General features: G+C 35.3%; 1 protein-coding gene across 4 annotated transcripts in view; it reads right to left on the reverse strand.

Annotated features, from left to right (window-relative positions):
* The window catches only part of CCDC102B (coiled-coil domain containing 102B), a 217676-nt gene that overhangs the window by 145586 nt on the left and 49432 nt on the right, over positions 1–22658 (reverse strand). The window contains exon 5 of one of the 4 annotated variants that reach the window (XM_085307766.1): positions 1006–1229. The exons of 2 other annotated variants lie outside the window; for them this stretch is intronic. In XM_085307766.1, coding sequence (XP_085163892.1) covers positions 1200–1229 — 30 coding nt within the window. In that variant the 3' untranslated portion in view covers positions 1006–1199. Of the gene's footprint in view, positions 1–1005; positions 1230–7848; positions 7904–22658 lie in introns of those variants that run through there. One more of the 4 variants, XM_085307768.1, reaches the window with a different exon arrangement.

Consider the following 22658-nt stretch of genomic DNA (forward strand, 5'->3'; position numbering starts at 1 on the left):
AAATATTCAGTAAGAGGTATTGAAGCAGAAGAAGTAACACTCTTATTCAGGAACCTTGTATGCCTCCCATGCCATAGACTGGTGAGAAGTCAGGAGAGTACTCTGGAAAATACTTTTGCCTTGTTCTTAATAGTCTTAATACCCATTTTTGGTCAATATCAGAAGTAAGGTACWGGACTAGATGAATATTTGATCAGATGTCATGCGAATAGTCTYATGTTGCACTCAGCTAAAATAAAGAGGGTAGCTAACACTTACAGGCAAGCTTCCCAACTGTCTGGAAAATACTTAGGGGAAAAAAAATGCAATAAAGTTGAGAAATTAGAATTTTTTTCTTGATCAGAAAGGTTTTTCCGTTTCTTTTCTTACTTTTTCACTTGGTCATTGTATCTTGAAAAGCTGTGTAGAAAAATGAAGGAAAAAAGAAATATAGTATTACAGTATTTATTTCACACAATTTGTAGGAAAGAAGAGCCCAAATGTATTCTGAACTGTGAAAAAACTCTTATTGTTATAAATATGTAATTTATTACTTAATGAAAACATCTTTAATGATTTTATTRAAACTTTGCACTTTGTAAGCAGCTATCACCAGAAGGAAGGTGTGGGTGGTGATAGTCACATAGTCATCAATTTGTTATACATTTAAATGGAAGACAACAGTGAGAAAATGAATGTAAAAAAAAAAAATCTAACTAGTTTTCCCAATGACTTTGTCTCATGACTGAAGTCAACTTGTTCAAGAGAACAACTTGGTCTCCTCCAACTAGACCTTCTTTACTTGTATAATAAGAGTTCATCCCTTATTAAACTATCATATGTTATACCTTTATGCTAATGTGCTTATGCTGCTCAATTTATTTCATGAAATCTACAGAGCAATAATAAATGTGTACCTTCAGTAAAATCAAATTCTTGTCCTAGTTAAGAAAAAAGACAATATAGAATATCTGATCATAGACATCAGCAGAAAATTTACTTCTTGCTCTTCTATATCAAATGTATAAAATGTGAAAGTCAAACTTTGATACAGTTTTTGCAAGTTTTATTACTGCAACTTATGGACTTGGATGAAAATTTGAAGAGTGCCAATACTAACAGTGAACTTGGAAAAACTTAAAATTAGGTCAGTAGTCACATGCAGTGATAGTTTCCCTTTTTTAATCTGTAACTTGTCTTTCATTGTCAAATGCTTCATCTCAGGAATTCTGGATTAAATATTGCAGGAACTGGAAGGTGAGGAAAGTAAAGAGTGTTGAGTATTGATAATATTATTTTTGCTTTTATTCAATATCAACATAATTAGCTAGAGGAAATGAATACATCTGTAAAATTCCTTTTTTATTTGGTTTAGCTCTACTGTCTAGTGAGTTTTCTAAGGRCTTGAAATGAGTGTTTCAACAGAAATGCAATTAAAAACTGTATAAAACAATAGCATCCCAAATGCTAACTCTAACAAAACATATTGCATTTTAAAAGTCTACTGAAGGAGGAAATTGTGCAGCCRCTACTGCCTAACCAACACAATAACACTCTCCTTCCCCTCCCCGAGGCTTGCACTGAAAAAAAAAAGATAATTCCCTGCTGGATGAGCAATATTAAAATGAAGTATCACAGTATTTAACAACAGTGCCACAATTATGTCCCTTTTTTAGCTTTATTCTGCTGGAGAGTAAAAAAATAAATTTAAAATTCAAACCGAGAGATCTGCAACACAAAACCAGGAATGAAACACATGGCAATTAGTATAAACCATTAGGACTTAAACTTCTCCCACATCATGTAGGCAAACTATAAAATCATATCTGCGCCCCGTGGTGCCTTGTCCGAACCCCTCTGAGGGGTCCCATGCATTCAGATAACAGGGCAGACAGATCCCACCCCATGATCACTGCTGATGGGGTAACAGTTTGCAACTCCTTTYGCATTTCACTGTGTTCATGTAGCAAGTCAGAGCAGCACCAGTCAGTAAGTAGATCACAGCGGTCGGCGCAGAGGCCCATGCACAAACACCCCAGAGTTTTCCTGCAGCCCCAGATTTGCCTGTGCCCACGGCCAATGGTCCCCACGGCTCCGGTGGCCTGAGGCTGTCCAAATCCTGAGCATCGCTGCAGCCCTTTGCACCACTTATGCCCTGGAAAGACAGCAGTGACCAGCCGAAGCATGGCTTCCCAAACAGGCTCTGTCGAGGGAGTTACGTGTGCACCCAATTCAAGTGGAGATAGTTGGGGAATTTGCCTTAAAACCACCGTTATTGCTTTCAACCAAAACGTTATCAGCCAAAATGTGTATTAAAGTAACAGAAGCACTTGTCACCCTATCTCATTCCACTTATTTTTCTCAATCACTTGATAAATTTTATTTCACAACTGTAATYGTAAATACTTTTTTTAGCTAATAACTTATTATATGTTGGTATGGAGCTTAGTGAAATAAGGCTACATAACATTAACTCAATTAAATAGCAAATGGTCGCTACAAAAAAGCTTGACCAAATATTTTCTTAAAAATCATTATAGATCAATAAACTTTAAAATGATCCAAATGTTTCTGGCAATAATAAAAAATAATATGAATAATCTTTTAACTACTTATAGTACAGTAYATTTTACATTATTTTTCTTAGTAAAAGAAAAAAACATTTAATGCTTGATTTGCCAAAACTGTAACTTCATAAAAAATAGTATTTGAGATAAATAAAATATCAAATTTAAATGTGTGTTACTAAAATATGATATAATCTAGCACAGTGTGATCCCATGGTGTTATAGGGAAATAGTAGTAACCTAGAAACCTAGGTTTCTAGTAAGAAAGCAGACACTGGAGACAGAGTTCTGATATGTACAACAGTCTTAAAAAGGTCTATTTCTAAGTAGGGATGAAAACTAGCCAATGATATTTTTCCTCAAATCATGAAGAAATGCATCCTTATATTACCACAAGTTTAAAACAATGATCTTTGCAATTTCCTTTCCTTGGAATTTTTCAAATATCCCTGAACTTACAATTCTTTTTTTCCTTCCAGTTAACATACTCAATACTTCGATCACTTTGAACATCTTTGTCACACATTCGTACACTAAGACAGATTATAATACACATACTTTGGTAGTCTGTTTCAAACRGTTGCTTAATATACAGAGCAAGAAAGAAAAAGACAAAATATTGATAAATCTGGAAACGAGTGATATTACTACTTGCTTAGTGATTAACTTTGTTTTTCTAAAAGTAATACTGTTTGATCACAGTAATTTACTTCAACACTTGACTTTCTCCATGCAGGCAGGATGCTCTTAAAGATCTAATCTATACAAAGAGAAAGAAAGGCTGAGAATTCTTGAAAATTATTTTTTTAAATGGACTCAATATCTATATACTTTTGCACCCTAAGCAGCCAATTTGGGTGACTTTTCTGTTCTCCTCTCCTCTCCCACCCCCTTCCTGGTTTTGACTTGTCAGCCTCAGCAGGAGAGTATCGTTATCGTTATCATTTGCCTTCTGGATTCTGAAGGCAAAGACTACAAATCCAAGCTCTGCTAAGTAACATGCAGCAAGAAGCTAAAGCTGGACCCTACCTTGCAGGCAGGCAACAAATGTATGCTCTGGAGTAACGTTATTTGCAGAACAGTACTCCATGTTGAGATAAGAAGGAGAAGAGGAGAACTGGAAAATGCTTAAAGAACAGAACAGCGAGGACTCCTCAAGATAGAGARTGGAGTATGACCAGAACAACTGGCATCTGACTAGAAATCACTTAGAGAAACAGAGAAAAATGTGGCATCAGTTAGCATTACATAATAATGAATCTTTATAACCAGAAATATATTGATAAGATGAGAACAGAAGTAACTTCAAAGCAATTGCATAACTGTAAAATACAGCAGTTAAATTTTAAAAAAGGCCTGGATATARGAATATAGACAACCAATGTTCAAATCCTATGGGTACTTAAAGTCTATGTAAYGTTTATGCTGAACAATCTTGTTAAAAGAAGTGCATCCCCCAAAAGAGGGAGAAGACTGCAAATAATAAATTTACTGGTATGAAGAAAATATTAATCTGGCTRTGGTGCAGTGATACACATCATCTTGCCCTTTAATATGAGATAAATCTAGTCTTAGAAATATTGCCGTGTGCTTCCCCTGAACACTCCTAATCAATAAAATGAAGGCTCTAGAGGTGAAAGCTATAGAAATAGAAGATGAACTAAGTAATATGTCCGTAGTTTTCCAATTAAATCATTAGTCTCATTCAATATARCTCTGTGTAGTAAAAGACTGTAGATGTAAAAAATCTGTATTTCCATGCATCATGACATTTGTAAAGAATCTAAAAGTAAAATTTTTGTGAATGTTTCACTTTCTACTAGCTTTTCCACTCRGAACAGACATAACAGTTCTACTGAATAAGAAATAGCAGGTTTTTTAACAATTCACTTTTCTTCTCACAAGCTCTTTAGGGTCAGAAGGCATGGGAAAGGTGCTCCAACTACTTACTAAAAGTGGTCCCCTCTGCTCTCTTTGCAGCCAGGAGCCAGGAGCCCTAGAGACAGTGAGAAAATATGCTTAGGTCACTGGTAGGCTCTGGCTAAAAATTCTGGCTYCCTTTTTCCCTCTTCTCTGGAGGTATTTTCTCTGATCCATATAGGCTGTCTGAATGCATTGTACCTGTTCCCTAGCATTGGCCTTTACTACCTTCATTACCTTCTCCAGTTCAGCCTGGAGAAGAGGAGGCTTTGGGAGCTAATAGTGACCTTCTCAAGCCTATGAGGAGGCTATCAAGAAGATGGCCTCAGTGTTACAAGATGAGATGTCAAAAGACAAGAGAAATAAATTGAAACAAGAGACWTTCTAACTGGATGAAAGGAAAAACTCTTTCACTCTCAGGACAAGCCACCCATCTGTGGAACAGAGAGGCTATGCTGCCCAGAGAGGTGGTGCAGTCTAAAACTTGGAGGTCTTCTTCAAGACTCTGTGGGTTAATGCCCTGAGCAACCAGGTCTGATCTCACTGTTGACCCTGCCATGAGCAGGAGATTGGGCTAGAGACCCCCTGAGGCCTCTTCCAGCCTGAATTGTTCTGTGATTCCATGACTTGCAGTTCATGTGAATTGTAGAGGAAAAYATCTGCAAATAAATCACCCAAAGACTAGGTTACGAACTGATGTTAATTGCTATCAGTACAGCAGATGATGGTTTACATAATTCTACCTATTATTAAAATATCTTTTTWAAAAWTTTTATTTTCTCATTTAAACCAAAGATTGCCAAATAGCCAACAGTTTTGAAAACAAACTTATCCTAAAAGCACAAGCAGTGAAGAGATGGACACCACCTGTAACATCCTGTGTGCATTTACTGATTTTTCTTTTGCTTTCATTAATACAGTTTCCATAATCCCAATGGAAGTGGGAACTTCTGGATTACTAAACTATTGATATGGGAAAACATAAAATGAAGGAAATAYCCACAGCTAAGAGAGTCTCTGAATAATTTATCACATCATTGTTTTTACCAAAAGACTAAGGGTTACAAGYATATGGATCTTTAGAGAACTAAGAAATAACAAATAAGGCTCTTTCCTTCCATTCTCTCCTAAGAAGTCATCAGTAAGACAGAGAAATGACTTGTCTCTCAGCTTCTCTGCTTTGGTCTTCATCAGGATCCTCAGCTACCAAAGCTTACTTCTCTCCTCTCCTGTCCCTCCAGGCTTTCCTTCATGAGATCCTTTCAACTGTCTTCTTCATTTTTGCTYCCTAGTCTTCTCCTCAGTCTTCCCATTTCCCTTTGCACCTTACCTCATCCTTTTCTCAGTCTTGCCATTCCCCCCCCTTCACCTATCAAAAAGGAAAAGAATCTTCTTTCTGTTTCTATACCCTACAGAACAACCAAAAGAGYGAGACAGGAGCACATAAAAGCCTTCACGTGGTGAGGCTAATGGCAATCCCCTTCAAGTTTCATTGTTTCCTGGAAAACTACCTGAGTTCTCCATGGTTCACACAACTGAACTGCTTGAACACAATTGAATTGCTTGAACTTCAAAAGAAAATGGAAAAAAAAAAAAGGAGAGATTCAGTTTTTCATTAGTTGCAGCTTTACAACAGTAAAGCATAGGTCACATTTTAAAAGAGTCACTGGTAGCCAAATCTTATTTCTCTCCCTATTATTTGTGGAACAACAGTCTTTTAAAAAGTCAATACAAGATTTTTTTTAAATAACACTGGGACCGACCTAACTTCAACCTGACAGTGTCAGAGTCCGCTTTTTATTCCTAAGAAGATGTAAYGTAAGCACATTTTAGTTACAGTCTGTTCATGTTTTTGAAAGACAATAATGAAYACTTGTTAAACTAAACTTCTAAATCGAGTCTTCAGTACCAGAGGCCACTATYCTAATAATCAGAGAAAGCATTTTTAGATTTCATGCTACACTGTTTCTTGAGTTTGCAATTATTAGTCTTACAGGAAATACTGTCCTTTATGATCAAATTTAACATGTTATTGCCTTTATTAAGGATAATCAAATTTTGTTAATTCACTAATCTAATCCAAAAATAGGAGGAATTAAATGAGGTATCAACAAAAAGCCATGTTCTCAACTGATAGAACACTATCATCTCAGTGTAGATTTTAYTTATTCTTCAGAGACTACTGCAGAGAGGTTATATCAAGGATGCATCAAATATTCTTCAGATTTCAAAAGAAAACAAAATGATTTTTGCAGACACTTATCAGGTACTAAGAGATACTGTCAGAAGATTATTATTAACAGGTAATTATTATTAACAGGTTATTATTATTAATAAGTACCTATTGGAAGATTAAAACTGATTAGAACAGCTTAAAACTTGTGAAAGTGTGAGATTCCAATTATTTCAGCTGTGAAAAAAAGACAGGAAGAGAAAAATATTAATATACAAAAGTTAAAATACTGTTGACTTGGCAACCTTCAGTTCTGTGAAAACTAGAGTCAGTCTTTTGATAAAAATATAGGGACTGATGACAGTGGAAGGCACTTTTTTTCTGAAGAAACAGGAGGCCTGAGCCAACGAGGCGTTAGTCAGAGGTGTGCTTTTACAGTCATTCATTACTTTTATTTTAAAATCCGTGGGGACAAATAATGTAAAGCAACTGAAATGAAGGAGAGAGGATGAAGGTGTTATAGTATCAGAGAAATTTGATTTAGAAGTCATTAATTGTAACAACGTGATTATCTAGCTAAACCAAATAATAAACCTACCTGTTCTCCACCTTAATTCTAATCAAACAAAACCAATTAAAAAGTTCAGAAACACATTAAGGACAACGTATCCTGGTGGATTAATAATGGCATATRGAATTTTCTATTTCTAGTTCTCTAAGGCTCTTGTCCTGTTAATGTCCCATTAATTGACAGGAAATGTTCTCAATAATAAAACTAAACAACTGCAAAGCACTTGTAACTAAAGTCCAGCCCTGCAAGTAAGCATGTGGGGTCGCAATGATGCCCTTGTGTTAAAGAGTCTCTACAGAAGTGCAAAAAACAGCTCATACAGGTTAAATTGCAGAGTCATAGCCAGASTCTGCAGTTCTTACTGGCAAATCAATGCAGCAGTGTTGAAGCCTGGTTCATGCAAAAGAGTAATACAGGGCACGTTAGACCCCTTTCTCTGTGCACAATGAAACCTKCTTTTTAGTTTGCCTGGTCTATGGCGATTTTGTAGAAGTTCTGTGATTTAACAGACTCCAAGGAGGGATCAAAAATTTATTGTGTAGAATGTTAAATTAAAACATCTATCAGCTCTAAATAAAACCAGTAAATGGCAAAAATTGATAAATTGATAAATGCTGTCCATTTATTTTTACACCTCACCTTGTGCAGTTACACTGAGTCAGCTGCTCCTCTTTTCTTCAGAGACAATCATATCTTCAAGAGAAAACAGCTCATGTATGTGGGAGAACTAATAAAAGAAGCTGAATCACATTTCCTCTGAAAAGTCAATCAGCTTTCCAACTGAGGCTGAACTTCAGCCAGATAAGAAAAGGATAAGTATATTCTAGTCTTTCATCTAGTTAAAGATAGATCAGTCCTTGGTAAAGGTCTTCCAAAGCAAAAGCAGACATTAACAATGAGTCACAAAATTTTATCTTCTTCATATTACTTCATCATATTTTATACTATTGGAGTTTTCCTAAATAATGGGCAAAATGGGCTCATTTGTTACTCCGGGGGACGAAAGGCCAGAGAAAAGATGAAACAATAGGCATAACAGTTTATATTCACTTAGAGGCATGAATCAAAATGCAAGTAAGCAAGGAAAGAAAATCATTAACYGTCAATATCTTATTAAAGAAAAATCTGTGAGGATTTCTCCAGAAAATATTTCAAATGTCAGAGGATAAATAGCCTTTCAAAATATATGTATTGCATTAGGGGAAAAAAAGTCATTTAATTTGTTTATTAATTCYCATTTTCTTGGATTAATTAGGGGAAAGAAAGGGAGACAAACATGGCAACAGAACAACTTAAATACCCATCGATTTGCTTACTTTCTTCTTGATTTCAATATAGTTTTCCTGTATGTCACTCTACAAAGTTAAAAAGGCTCATTCAGATTTTCAGAGGAAAGTAGAAATGATTTGTGAGTGTCTCTCATAAGGACAAAATCRTACTTGATAAGAAATTACAAGTGACTATTTTCTAACAATTATCATAGATTTCATAGATTTATTCCAGATATTTCCTTAGTAAGCATTCTAAAAATGAGAAACAAGAGAATTTTTCTAAAGACTGCTCAATGCCATCTACTAATAAATAAACTTATTCTGTAATAAATAATGGCAACATACATTACTTAATGTAGATAGTAATAAGTTAATAAATGAAGTATACCTAGAGTTATTTATCAGAAATAAAGTGTTGCAGAGAATTCATCAAGAGATTTCCAGTGGACCATACGTWGCTACTAATTTGATAAACATTTAATGAAAAAGGTTAAGGTTTTGGTAATTCCACTTTTGAGCTTGTTTGAGCWGTCCATTATACTTTGAGAGAGAAAATTATTACTGGAAATTACTGTGAAGCTATGGTAACAGAGAGACRTACGAATCCTTGGGAGACAAACTACCGCAAAAAGCTAGCCTGACCATTTGAAAATAGTCAGAATGCAGTTACCTAAGCACTTAAGTAGGAGGAAAAAATATTTCACAATTTATCGGGTTGCTTCTTCCTTCCTGAAGACTGAGTTATTTAGAAAAAAAGAGACAGGTAGAAAAAAAAGAAGAAAGAAAAAGAAAGAAAAAAAGAAGTAACAAGAGGTGCTTCTTTCTCCAMAAGTTTCATCTTCTCATAATGAAGACCAGTGTAAGACAAATGGCAGTGCTGATGTTTCAGTTTCTGTGTGTAAATTAACCCCCAACCATGAGCTGCTCCGTTTGAAAATGAGGTCCTTGATATTCAGAGTCTTACATTATGCAGCTATGGGCACTTTATGAACAAAAGTTGCACCAAAATATTAAAGTAAAACCTTGGAAATAAATGGGAAAGCAAAGATAACGGCATTGCAAGAAAATAACAACGTGATTAGTAAGTTCATTAGAGCCATCTCTAAATTCTGCATCTAAGCCAATTCACAGAAATACAAAGCATGAATAAACAACTAGTTCACATAGAAAAGTCAATTATCAGGGAGTTAAAAACTGGATTAGATTTAAAGGCATTTTATTCTACCAACAAAARATAATTCCTCAGACTGTTATCACCATATTTACAGAGCAGATTTGCTCCTCTAATGAACCTCCCAATCAACTAAATAAAAAAGTTAGGTGTAAGACTTTAAATATTTCTGGTCCAAAACACAGAATTCCTACACTGAATTTTCTGGTTTTTAAGACGGCTATATGTATTCGGAAGTTTTRTACACTATTGGAGGGTAGCAATTGGAAAGAACTCTGAATCCATTCTTAAAACTAAAATGTGTCTTTGATCTAATGMTAGGTAAATTAGCATGCAAAAAAGAAAGGAATATATTCCTTTTATGCTCTGCACTATCTTAGCAGCCTAACTGGGAACCAATTTTAACTTTTGAAACCATTACACTATTCATCAGTTATCTTTACATTAGAGACTTGTTCTTGTATGAAAATACTTTATACAACTACCGTTTTTTGTTTTTGTTTTTGTTTTTTCTTCCCATCTGGGTAGAGTAAGATGTAACAGTGTGAAAGGCCCACGTATTTCAAGCTTAAGTTCCTTTACAGTCTTTAGAGGTTACTTACCAAACTCTCTGGTATGTGATAAACACCTATACTAAGATTAATTAGGAAATTAAAGTAGGATGATTTACACCTTAATGTTTTCTCCATGTTGCTCCTAGTGATAGAAAGAGTCTAAACAGCTAACTCCAGCGCTCAAGTCAATGTTGTATGTTCACATGTTCCTAAAGCCATCTTTAAAACTCTAACGAATTCATGTACACCATGGGAAAAAGAAGGGATCATATAGCTCTATTGCAACCACATTTTGTTTCTCAAATTAAGCAGATTTAAAGTTATTAAAACCGTTTACTGCACTACAACCACAAAAACTGTATTTTATATAGTAYACAACATACAGGCATAATGTCTTATGAGCACATGTGAAAGATAATCCTAAATTCTTACAGAGCATCTGCCAAAAGACTTGACTCAAATTTTCTAAGCCAGAAAATTCACTTTTTCACAGTAGTGACACTAATCAATACTAATACATTCTTGGCTGACTTCAGGTAGAGAAAAATCACAAAGCCATCCAAGATTGAATTTCAGGCAGGCAATTAAACACCAGACTACTAAGCCAGGATTTGAAGTAAAAGATACATTTTCTTATCTATGTGTCTGTAAAATTTCAATGTATTGCACCCAAGATGTCTACAAACTCCAATAATAAATCTAAATACTGGATATACCATATGCGTAAGGATCTCTAGAAAATTCACAAAAATATACTAAAAATGTGTAAAATCATTAATAGACAAGCTTAGTAACATTGATTTTAGTWTAACTCATTGCCTTGCAAAGTAATAGAAGTTCTATTTTCTGAAATATTCCGTTGGCTAGTTTTCAGAGCATTAGTAACCATGACTGGCTTGCTGTTCATTAGAGTTCTTCCAATCTATATCTTATGCTTATTTCAAATGACACCTTTCACATAATGCTCTCAAAGGAAGTATTGGCTTCCCCTTCCCTCTTTGAGAAAATGGGCAAAGCGTGATGCTGGATTCCAACCTTCGGATTTCTATTCAGGCCACCAACCATGTATGACTTGACTGAAGTGACTCTGTCACTTCCAGGTAAAAAGATCAACTTTTTCTTGAGTGGATAGAACTCATCTCTAATGTGTGCACAATGAATTCTAAATCAGATCATGCCACAGATCTCCCATCAGGGCCCTGAGCACACTCTGCAGCCTCTCTGGGCAGCCTGTTCCACTGCTCAATCACAGTAAATAAGCTCTTTTATGTTCAAGTGGAATTTCCTATGTTTCAGTTTGTCCTCATTGCCTCTCATCCTGTCACTGGCCACCACTGCGAAAAATCTGGCCCTATCGTCTTCTCATCTTTCCATTAGATATTCATAGACATTTATAAGAATGCCCCCTGAAATTTCTCTTCTCCAAGCTAAACAGCCCCAGTTCTTTAAGCCTCTCCTCATATGAGATGCTCCAGTTCCTAAATCAYCTCTGTGGCCTTTTGCTGGACTTATCCCAATAAATCTGTCTTTCTTGTCCTATGAGTCCAGAATTGGACCCAGCACTCCAGATGTGTCCTCACCAGAGCTGAGGAGGGGCGAAGAATCACCTTCCTCAACCTACTGACAATGTTCTCCTAATGCAGCCCAGGATTCTTTTGCTCTTCTTTGCTGCAAGGGTGCTTCTCTGGCTCATGTTCAACTTGGTGTCCACCAGGATTTCTAGATTCTTCTCTGCAAAGCTGCTCCCCAGCTATGCTCTCCAGCTCCAGCATGTAGTGGTGCCTGAGGCTGTTCCTCTGAGKCCAGGACTCTGCATTTCCTTTTGCTGAACTTCATGAAGTTCCTGTCTGCCCATTTCTCCATGCCTATCAAGAACCCTCTGAATGGCAAGACAAACATCTGGTGTATAAGCCACAATTTTTTATYATATCCAGACTTAATGAGGGTGCAGTCAGTCCCATCATCCAGGTCATTAATGAAGATATCACTGGTGAGATAATCTCTCATCTTTGATTCTTGTCTAAGCTACAGTGCAGCCATGCCTGCACCTGGCCACATATCCCACTAATCTGGCCCGGGACACTGACCATGATGGACTTGGTTTCCCAGACCTGCCACATCACTGTGGACTTGTCCAATGACCTGCAGCCTTCACCACTATCACCTGTGCTGCTCTGCTCACCTCTTTTGAGGAAGACTGTGGGACTGGACCCTGGCTGGTGACACCACTGCCTCTGCCTTGCTACTCCCTGGCAATTCCCTCAAACATACACGTCTCTCATAATATATAAGCAAATGAATGATGTGTGTTGAAGTTAGTAAGCACAGACCTTTGAGTAAAATGTTTAACAGCTTGTGTTAAGATTGAAAAAAAAACAACAAAGACATTTCAGAAAGATAAACTAGGCTTTTAGGTTCCATTAAGAATTAATACTTTTAAAATATTGATAAATAATCCCCAAAGTGCTGATTTTACAGAATATAGAAGCACAGAACAGTGTGACATCATGTACTCAAATTTGCTTTTGCRTGTTACATATTTGCATTCAAAACAAAAAGGCAGGAGAGATTCATAAAAAAGTAATATAGATTGCAACAAACAGTTTTGATTTCCCTGTTCACATTATGAGCAACACAGACATTCCCAAACCAACTAAACAGTTTCATTTTTCTATATAAATACTCCTTCACATTTTAGTATTTATTTTGAAWCAAATAAAATTAATGATGTGTCTAAGATCATGCATTTTAACTCATTTAGCGGAAAACTGAARTATTCCTGTTAAGTAGGACAGAAAGGAGATTTATTTATATAAATATGAAAATAAGTAACAAAAGCATCGGGAACATTTTTGCTAATCCGTCCTTCTAAAGTAGGGAAAGATGAACATATATATCTTCATAGTCATTTAAAAATATTGTTTTACATGACTGTGAATTGTTAYGTTCTATTTTAATAGGTAATTTAATTATGTTACGACAATCTTTAAGAATGATGCTTCTGACCTACAGAACTCAGTACAAGTAAGGGTAGATAATAGCATTTATAGAAGAACAATTSAAGTATAAAGGATAAATGTTTGCTATCTGCTGTCTAGACTTCACAGAATAAAATCTAATCAAAGATAACCTTGGCATCAGCCCTAATATTTTACTTAATCMTATTTTCAAAACAATTTGAATAACGCTGCAGCAGTACAGGTAGTTACATTACCCACTACTGCATGGTTCAGATACAATATGTCTTTCCTGTGCAAGCTCAGCTACTTGTTCAATTAATTTGCTTCACACTTTTGACTCAGTTAGGAACTAAAGCACATCTTAATGGCTCATGATAGAAACAACAGTATGATCATTACAAAGTTCTCAGAAAACTTGCAAATATGCTATATTGCTACAGCTTTTGGAAGTGTGTTTGAGTATATAGAAATGAAAGCCCTAAATATTAGCTGAATCAATTTCAGTGATGCATATTAATTTCTTTAAATAAATAAATAAATACAAATTTAAAGTTATAATGTTATATTCTCTTGCTGTTCACCTTGATTCAAAGATGAAATACAGATATGCATGGCAGAAGTGCCTCATYCAAGAACTGTGTTACTGTTTTGCTAAAGAAAGCACAACTTCCAGGACTGCATTTTTAAGAGAGTGAGATACATTCAYACAGAACACACAAAAACTTTGGAATGTAGTCCAGACCTTTTCAGCCCACTTTCATACATTGTAAGAAGGATCTTTTTATAATTCAATGTTTTAGCTTCCATAGAAGATTAAATGCAATGTTAGGCATTAACTCAGATTTTTGAGAACACACTAAATTCATGAAAAAACAAGCAAAACAAAACAAAACAAAAAAAAGTTTCAGGGATCTGTTTCCCTCTGGAATCAAGGCTGAAGTAAAAACTGAAACAAACAAAAAACAAACCAACTAACATGCTTGTGCTGATGGGCTCYGCAGACTACTTCATAACGAGTGACTTAGTGAGGGACCTATTACCCCTCGCTGCTCTAGAAGGCACCTGTGGGCTCTCATCACCTACTCCATGCTATATGCAGTTTGAAAAGGCTGAAAATTAATTGTGCAAATRCAACTTGCACAGACCTGCCTTCCTTTCTACTCCACAGTCAGAGAAAAGAAGCTTTTGAGACCTAATTCAGCTGGATGAGGAACATAATTAGCAACTTCTATTGTACTTCTTTCTCCATAAGAAAGTTGAGCAAGAAAATGGAAATGTAACACAGGGCAAACATCCAAGAAGTCTTAGGTGTTTTGAAACCTGTAATAGAATTTCTTTATATATAAATACACGCACACACWCACGTACTATAAATATACACACATACACACACACATGCATCTTTCTGTGTTTCTTTAAAGGATATCTGTCATTTTGATTTCTTTTATTGCATGGAAAAAAAAATGTCACTTATCTATTGCTGCTTTAAAGTCTATTCTCTCCTTTGAATGCATGTGAACTGTGTATATTTGGGGCCAAAACCATTTCGCAGGAATAGTAAAAAATTTTTCATTTTGAAGATTTTTATTACTGAAACTTTAATTTTGAAAATAAAAAGATTGAAGGAATAACTGTGATCCTTACTCACATCTACAGCAAAAATAATTTCAGGAGATTTTTCACATAAAAGATCTRTAGTCACATGTGTACAGAAAATAAACATTTTTGATGATCTCAGACAGAACTTTAGGAGTTTTATTATTTCCAAAGGTGTTGAAAAGCTAAGAAACACTATTTGCAATTCCATGTTATATATTTTTTTTTAAAAAAAAATCAGAAATATGAGTATTCAAATATGAGTATTTTCTCTCCAGAAAATTCCTTTATATACTCAGGTTGAATTTAACTTTTCAATAGAAAGACCAAAACAATGGTGGAAGCATAGAGTGAGGTCAAAGGGTTGTAAGTGATGTGGGTAATTGTTAAGGTGAACAGTGGAAATACAGTTCAGTGTACTGATGTTTTGAAGCTGGATAATTATGTCCCAGAGCTAACCTACACCTTTTTATGACTAACATCATAAAAGACAGAGATGCTGAGAACAAGAAGCACAGAAAAAGGAAATGTTCCTGATACAGTTCATTAGCAGAAAAATCTTGAGGTTATAATTCTATTTAAGACAATGTAAGAGTGGTTGAGCTCAGAAACTTGTATTGAAGCAAGGTTTTCTCCCTGCCTTCAGTCAAGAGAGGACAGAGCAGGATGAAAGGCAATACGTAACCTGCCTATCCATTTTTAGTGGGAGTGATGAGAGCAGAAAAAGGATGATGAGATGGAAGAGTCTGGACATATTTCCAGATTGAAAGTGAAAAATGGRATAAAACCCAACACATACCCCTCAGGAGTATGGTGGATTAAGAAAATAGTGTTCTTTTAGTAGTTTTTTTACCATAGGTTTTGTTAATTTTCCTAAAAAACTATAGACAAAATTAGGAAAGTGTATTTAAAGATCTGTGATCTAAAACTCTCAACAAGTAGCATTAAAAATACAGATAAATAGGAAAACAAATATTATAATTAAAATGTTRTTTTGATTTGATCTGATACAGACTGACAATGATATTAGAAATAAAAAATGCCAAGAAAACTAGAAATCTCCTTAGTAAAAGGTTTTATTTTTACAAAACTGGCACTTTTTAACAACAACTTTTCATCAGAAAGATTCTCCAAAAACATTTAACAAGAAATTTATTCATGCAGGATGCTTCACATTACATTCAAGGCTTTTTGCAGAAGAGAATTGACTAATAGTTTCTACAAACCGGGGAGAAAAAGAATCAATAATAGTTTGTTTATTTGCAATCTGAGCCTTCCATAATCTCACTGAAACTTTTAACTTCTATTGTTATCTGTCTACATACTGATAATCTACAAGCAAACCTAATATGCCTTAGAGACTTTTGACCCAAAGAGGCAGGAATTCTTGCTTAAACTAATAAAAAGGAGTCTCAGGCAGCCTGAGTCAATATTCCCAGAACATCTGTTTTCACCTTGCACAGATCAACAATGAAAACACAAAATCAATATATTTTAAATAACTTTACAGGTTAGGAGGGTTTTTCTTTGTTTTGTTTTGCTTTGTTTTAAGTATCTAAAGCAGGAGGACTGCATACACGTTTTAAAGATTTTTGTTATCTTCATTTTATACTGCATTGAGGGTATTTGCCCTCATCTAGGCCACAAATTACTCTATAAACTTGAAGCAAGAATTAGCTTGAATTGGAAATTAAATAAGTCACAGGTTGATTACAAAATAAATTAGTGATCACGGCATCTACCTAAAAATCTACAGAAATAGATATAAAGCATCCTAAAGAGATCTTATGGAACTTTTTCCCCACACAATTCTACAGTTGCTTACACAATGCAGCACAAGAAAGCACTTTGTTTCTGAAGCAAATATTCCATTTCTGTAACWCACACAGGACTATTATCTTTCAAAAAGTCAACACTTTTAAGGGTCTTTTCAAGCCAGAGCCCAGAACTTCAACCATTTTGCTGTTATACCAACAATATTCCAGAGTTATTATACAGTCATAAGAAATATTAGGGCAGAGAAACTGCCATTTTTTTGTAAGAATTTTGTGATTTATGAGTTGTCATTGACTTTTAAAGTATGTTAGTATTTTTCTATCTTCTCAGAATATACATAATACTTTGAATTTCTGATTTTTTGTTGCAGCTGCAAGAATGAATGACAAAGTGTTATCCACTTGAATTTGGCAAGCGGGTGGATTGGATCAAGTGAATTAGAAATAAGTTATGCCTGAGGAGTGCACCGTTTAGTCAAAGTGTCGAGTTCCTTCATTACCAGGAGAGGTTTGTGCAACATGGTTACAATTTGTCACAGGGTTACAATGCTGGACTCMGAAGCTCTTGAAGCAATAGTCTGAATGGAATGGCATCAAACTATTAAACCTAAAAATACTCTCTCTGCACAATTTGAAGAAGCTCTTTAATTGGGAACTTAAGAAAAACCTGATCCAAGTAAAGACATCTTCAAAGAGACATTATATCCAAGCAGAAAAGATCAGGTAGATAGCTGAATCTGATTCCCTCAAATACCTTTCAGTTTTAGGTCACAGAGTCTACAGACCATTAACTCAGTGTAATGATAGTCTTTACAGAACATTTCTTAATATAATAATTTTTTTAAAAAAGCCACAATATTATAAAAAGACATCAGGAAATACTGAGCTCATCAAAAATATTTTAAGCCCCTGAAATTTTCTTTTTGGAGCCCTAAGTGTACAAACAGGTTCTAACTGCCCTGACCAGCCCTTAACCATCTTTCTCTATGATTTTGCTCTACAACATCTTCCACTCAACCCATCAACCCTGGAGGTGTTTTGCTACCTGTGCTCAAGGCCTGTAGCTGTAACCCGGGCTGAGACTCGTGTGAAAACATCTGACCTAAGAGAAAGAGCATGGAGGAGCCTCACCTGGTGCCACTGCCCTTCAACTCAGGAGCTGTATCTGAGCTCGGGCTCTCATCCCTGCCTCAGCCACACTGTCACTGTGCAGCACCTGGCTCCTGCCCTGCTGTCCCAGCTCTGTCATCTTGGTTTGATTCCTTGAACTTGCTTCATCTCTGGGGACTTGTCCAGTGATGGCCAGGCTGGTGGCTGACCCTGGCCACTGTCACCAGCCCAGCTCTGCTTTTGCTAGGACTATGGCCTCATGTTGGGGAGGTSCCTGCCCTGCTGCTTTGCAGCTGCTCTCGGCTCCTGGGTCACATCCCCTTCTGGAGCAGACCACTCCTGCTCCTCCCTGCCAGGCCTGTAGTAAAACTCCCAGAACTTCTCCTGAAGGAGACCATGTCCCACACTACTACACAAGGTTATAGTTTGCCCTATGGGTGAAGTCCACGTGACAAAAATCAGTGCAAAAAAGAATGCTAGATTGCCTTACAATTGAAATTCACTACTTTTACATTTTTTTCACTTAAAATTTAATTCTGTGCATTTTTTAACATTTTAATTGATTGGTGAAAATGCATTAAAATGCTATAACTATGAAAAAATTCTGATCCTAGGGACACTTTTGAATGTAGGCAAGATTCCCAAAGTTTCTTCCAAAAAAGAAAAAGAAAATATACTGTCTGGGATTTTGAATTTAATTTTCCTGCAACATAATGCTTTCCTTACAGAGAGAGATTTAACTGTTATCTAGCATAGTAATTCTCTCTCTATATATATATGTGTATATATATATATACACACACACACACTATATATGTATACACACACACACATATTCAGAAAAAATCTGAACTAAAACTAAATTCTGAATCGAAACTAAAACTAAAACTAAAAAAAAAAAAAATCTTGTCTTGTCACAGGGAAAAAAATGTCATTTGAAGGAAATCTATCAGAAATGAGTGTCTAAAAATTACTGAATGTGAGAAAAATTTAAAGACACTCCATTTTTTGATCTGTTTATTTATATACTACTTATTTGTCTTAGGAAACATGTATCATGAATATGGCAATAATGAAAGAGTGCTGTTCCAATACCTTTTGCTTCACACGCTAATGCTTTTTAAGAAGATCTAGTCTGGAATTCAGTTTATTTAGGAACTCTGAATACTCTTCAGGTTTATTTCTAAACCATACAGACTGTGTTAAAGTAGAGCTAGATGCACTGGTCTTGCTTTGTTTTTATATAACTTCATATTCTTGATAAAATATCATATAGTTTGAAATCCATTTAAACGATAGGATACATAYAGGAATGTCGATAAAGGACTTTGTCATGCTTTGACAGGCCAAGATCTTTTTTGTATACCTTAGTACTAGAATGTCTGAACTACTCAGCTGTTTCCTAATTTATCTTTCCTGCAGTAGAGCTTCCATATGCTTATTTTGCAGATGGAAACTGGAGTCTGCACAGCTAAAAATTAAAACCAAAACTCAGCCATAATCCATTGAAATATTCAGTATATTCCTWGACCTCTATTTATCATAAATGTCTTGATTCTAAGTATTTTATCATATCATTTTCTTTAGTCAAATTTTACATATCAGGGGTTATTAAAAATATGATTTTGAATTGCCAATAGCCATCCTAGAATCTAGATTCTAATATCAACAAATTTAATCTAGCAATTTTTGTGCAACTGCAGGCTTATTTTTTCCTTAGAGATGATGATCATTCCATTTCACTGCATCCCTCCCCTTAAGAGAAGCATAGAGGAAGTGTTAAGGAAGAAAGACTTCATGTAAGCTAGGTACTCTTTTCTGCCAAATGGAGAAAGAATACTGTGGTCTTGGTTACCTGTAATATGTGGAGGTATATTAGTTCTCACTTATTTTTCTACTGTTAGGCTTTCTATTTCGTTTTCAGTTCATTTTATTTGGTTTGAAATTTCTACCACTACAAGAGCTTGGAGACATCTGGAAAAGCTCCTGGGTCTGAAAGAAAATCCACCAGCTGCCTGCTCCCAAGCCCTGCAGTGCTGTGCACAGGTTGCTGGCAAAGCTCTTACTATGTGTGACAGTAGGCAGCTTTGCAATGACTATTTACAGTATGTGTGGCTGTCTCTAGATATTTTTCCTCTTTCATCCAAACAAACAAAAAAGAAAACAATCAAAGACTACCAAAATCCATAGCACTCCTTCCACTGGAAAAGGGAAGAAAAATGTTGGCCACCTTCTTATTTGACAAGTACCTCAAGTAACAATTCAATATAAGAAAAAAAAATTTTTGCTCTGCTCTTTTTCTTAAGGTAAGCAAGTCTGCCAAGAACACCATTTAGTCCAACAGAAGCTATATTGAATGCATGATAAATGTTATTGTTTCTGACAGCATCCTGAGACACCAAGCCTTGCAACAAATTGAACTTTTTAATGAATGTTTATATTCACAACAATGTATGCATCTGAGCTCCAGCATTTTTAGTAATCAAATATTTCTTCCTTTCCTTCCTGTACTACTCAAATGTTTGAGGGTTCTGCAAGCAGATATCACTGCACTACRTTAAAATCAAAAGAAAAGTTGCTGATTTATTGGCATTTATTTTCCTCTTCTCCATCTGCTCATAAAGAAAAACTCTCTTGTGTGTACAATTAATTTACCACCACTAATGATTGGTGCAGGAGTCTGTTGTCCACAGACACATAAAACTTGTATGCTGAAACTGCACAATAATCACAGTGTGATGCTTGCAGAGGGATATGAATGGGTTCAAGAAAAGGAAAAATGCCCAGGGCATGGGAATTATCCTTCTCTTATCTCACAAGTTTTTCTTTATATGTTGATTCTGGCATTGATTTTATTGGATTATTTCAAGTTCATTTTGATGTAGACTATGTATTATGTTATTACTCACTTTATTTCTCCAATGTAGCATCTGCATGGATTGTTGAATGCATTTGATGGAACCCCGCTTAAATTAATGATTTTTTTTATAAAGAAGTAGTTTAACTTTGAGTAGCTATTGTTCAGGAGAATTTGATATGCATTCAAGGAAAACCATTTTTGTTAATGAGTATCAGAGAAAATTTACCACAATGCCTGTCCGAAATTCTACTTTCACCAATTACCTGAAAATAACTAGAAGTCTTACATTAACTATTTTTACCTATYTAGTCTCTTGAGACCTGTAAAGAGAATATTAACATAATATGCCCTCATTTTTATTGTAAATCTATGAAGGGCTCGTGTTTTGTCTGGATTATTTTAACCAAGAWAAATATTCATATTTTTCAGATGGGAAAAGATAGGAATATATCCACATGTCCCAGYTGACAAAGTTATTAATGCATATGAAAAATAAATGATGCTTTTTATTATCTTTTAGAACTGAACTTTTATACCCTCAGCAAGTTGCCTCAGTTGAAGAGGCAAACCTCATATGTTRTTAGTCCAGAAAAACATTTGTCTTTGTCATTTGTATCAGCTAAGTCACAGACAAAACAGATTCCAAAGTCTGATGTATATAAGAAAGCATACTTGGTTATTATGAGCACGAAAACATCTTGCACATGAACATTAAATTAGTAAAAACAATAAAATCTAACCATGGTTATCCCCAACCACCTTGTAATATAAAACAGAACATACAGCCTTATCTCAGCRTTCTTAAAGTTGCTCGTGGTAGAGCTTGGTCTCATGCTGACTAATATTAATATTGAAATATTGTAACACAATTCCCAGTTGGAGATCTYTCAGATTATATACATATTTACAGTCAAAAAGGTTGCAAGCCGTGTATTTGCATACATTGCATTTTATCACCTATATTAATGCTGGCTGAATTTCTAAGTAGCCTAGATGAAATAATCACTGTAAGTACACTCTATAGCATGGAGCCGAAACATTCTGTTTAAAATCTCTATTCCTCRGTATTTTTTCCCCCTTTTTCAAAGTGTCTATATTTTACTCTTCTCTTTATCTTGCATTTTTGTCTCTGCATAAGACATAAAATGATGTCACAAATAATTATTACAAAAATAATTTTGTCTCTGCTTTTAAAAGTTTAGTGCTACAAGAATGAATTTGTATTATTCATAATTAATGTCTGTGATTTGCACAAATTCAGAGACCAAGCAGTATGAACATAGCCACATTATTTACAAGAAGAAAGTTTATCTTACTTAATAGATCAATTAAATGTAGTACCTTAAATGTAATATAGTTTGTCAGTCACCAGAAAGTAATCTATTATGTAATAATGCCCTATAAAGAGAAAATATATATATATATAAATATATCAAAGTCTGGCAACAAAAAAAGATTTGTTTGAAAGTGTTTAAGGATTAGTACAAATGGTTATAATTTTAATCTCATGTATGTAATTCCATGATTTTTCAATAAACTATCACCTCTGATATGCTATCAAGATGTCAACACCTGCTCCACTCTTAAGACTCCACTAATCATCATTGAGGAAATGTTCGAGCTGTTCCATATTTGGAAGAATTCTGCTATTTATTATACATGGCAGAGAGATTATTTTACAGCCTACAAAAGCCTGTCRGACAAGGAAGAAAAATCTCCACAGTACTTCAGCTGTGGAACATGGTGTTACGTGGCCAGCAGCAGTGCATGGACCCGCTCCACCAGGCATCAAGCTCTCTGTTTCCTTAGCACAGCCAGGTTCATAGCTTCCCTCGTACTTCTCTTTCAGATCTTTCCACTATTTTCCATTGTGCTCTACTAGTTTCTGCTCTTGCTCCCTACAATAATCTCATTTTTCCTTCATCTCCTTTAAGGAGAGAACCTTCTGCTCAAACCTCATGTCAAACCACATTCTGGATGTCATCTCCAGACATATGGAGGAAAAGAAGGTGATCAGGAGTAGTCAGCATGGATTCACCAAGGGGAAATCCTGCTTAAACAATCTGATGGCCATCTATGATGGAATGACTGGCTGAGTAGATGAGGGGAGAGCAGTGGACATTGTGTACCTCGACTTCAGCAAGGCTTTTG

The sequence above is a fragment of the Rhea americana genome, unplaced genomic scaffold (assembly GCF_003343005.1).
Source record: "Rhea americana isolate MKP2758 unplaced genomic scaffold, rheAme1 scaffold_263, whole genome shotgun sequence".
In the NCBI taxonomy this organism is placed as follows: Eukaryota; Metazoa; Chordata; class Aves; order Rheiformes; family Rheidae; genus Rhea; species Rhea americana.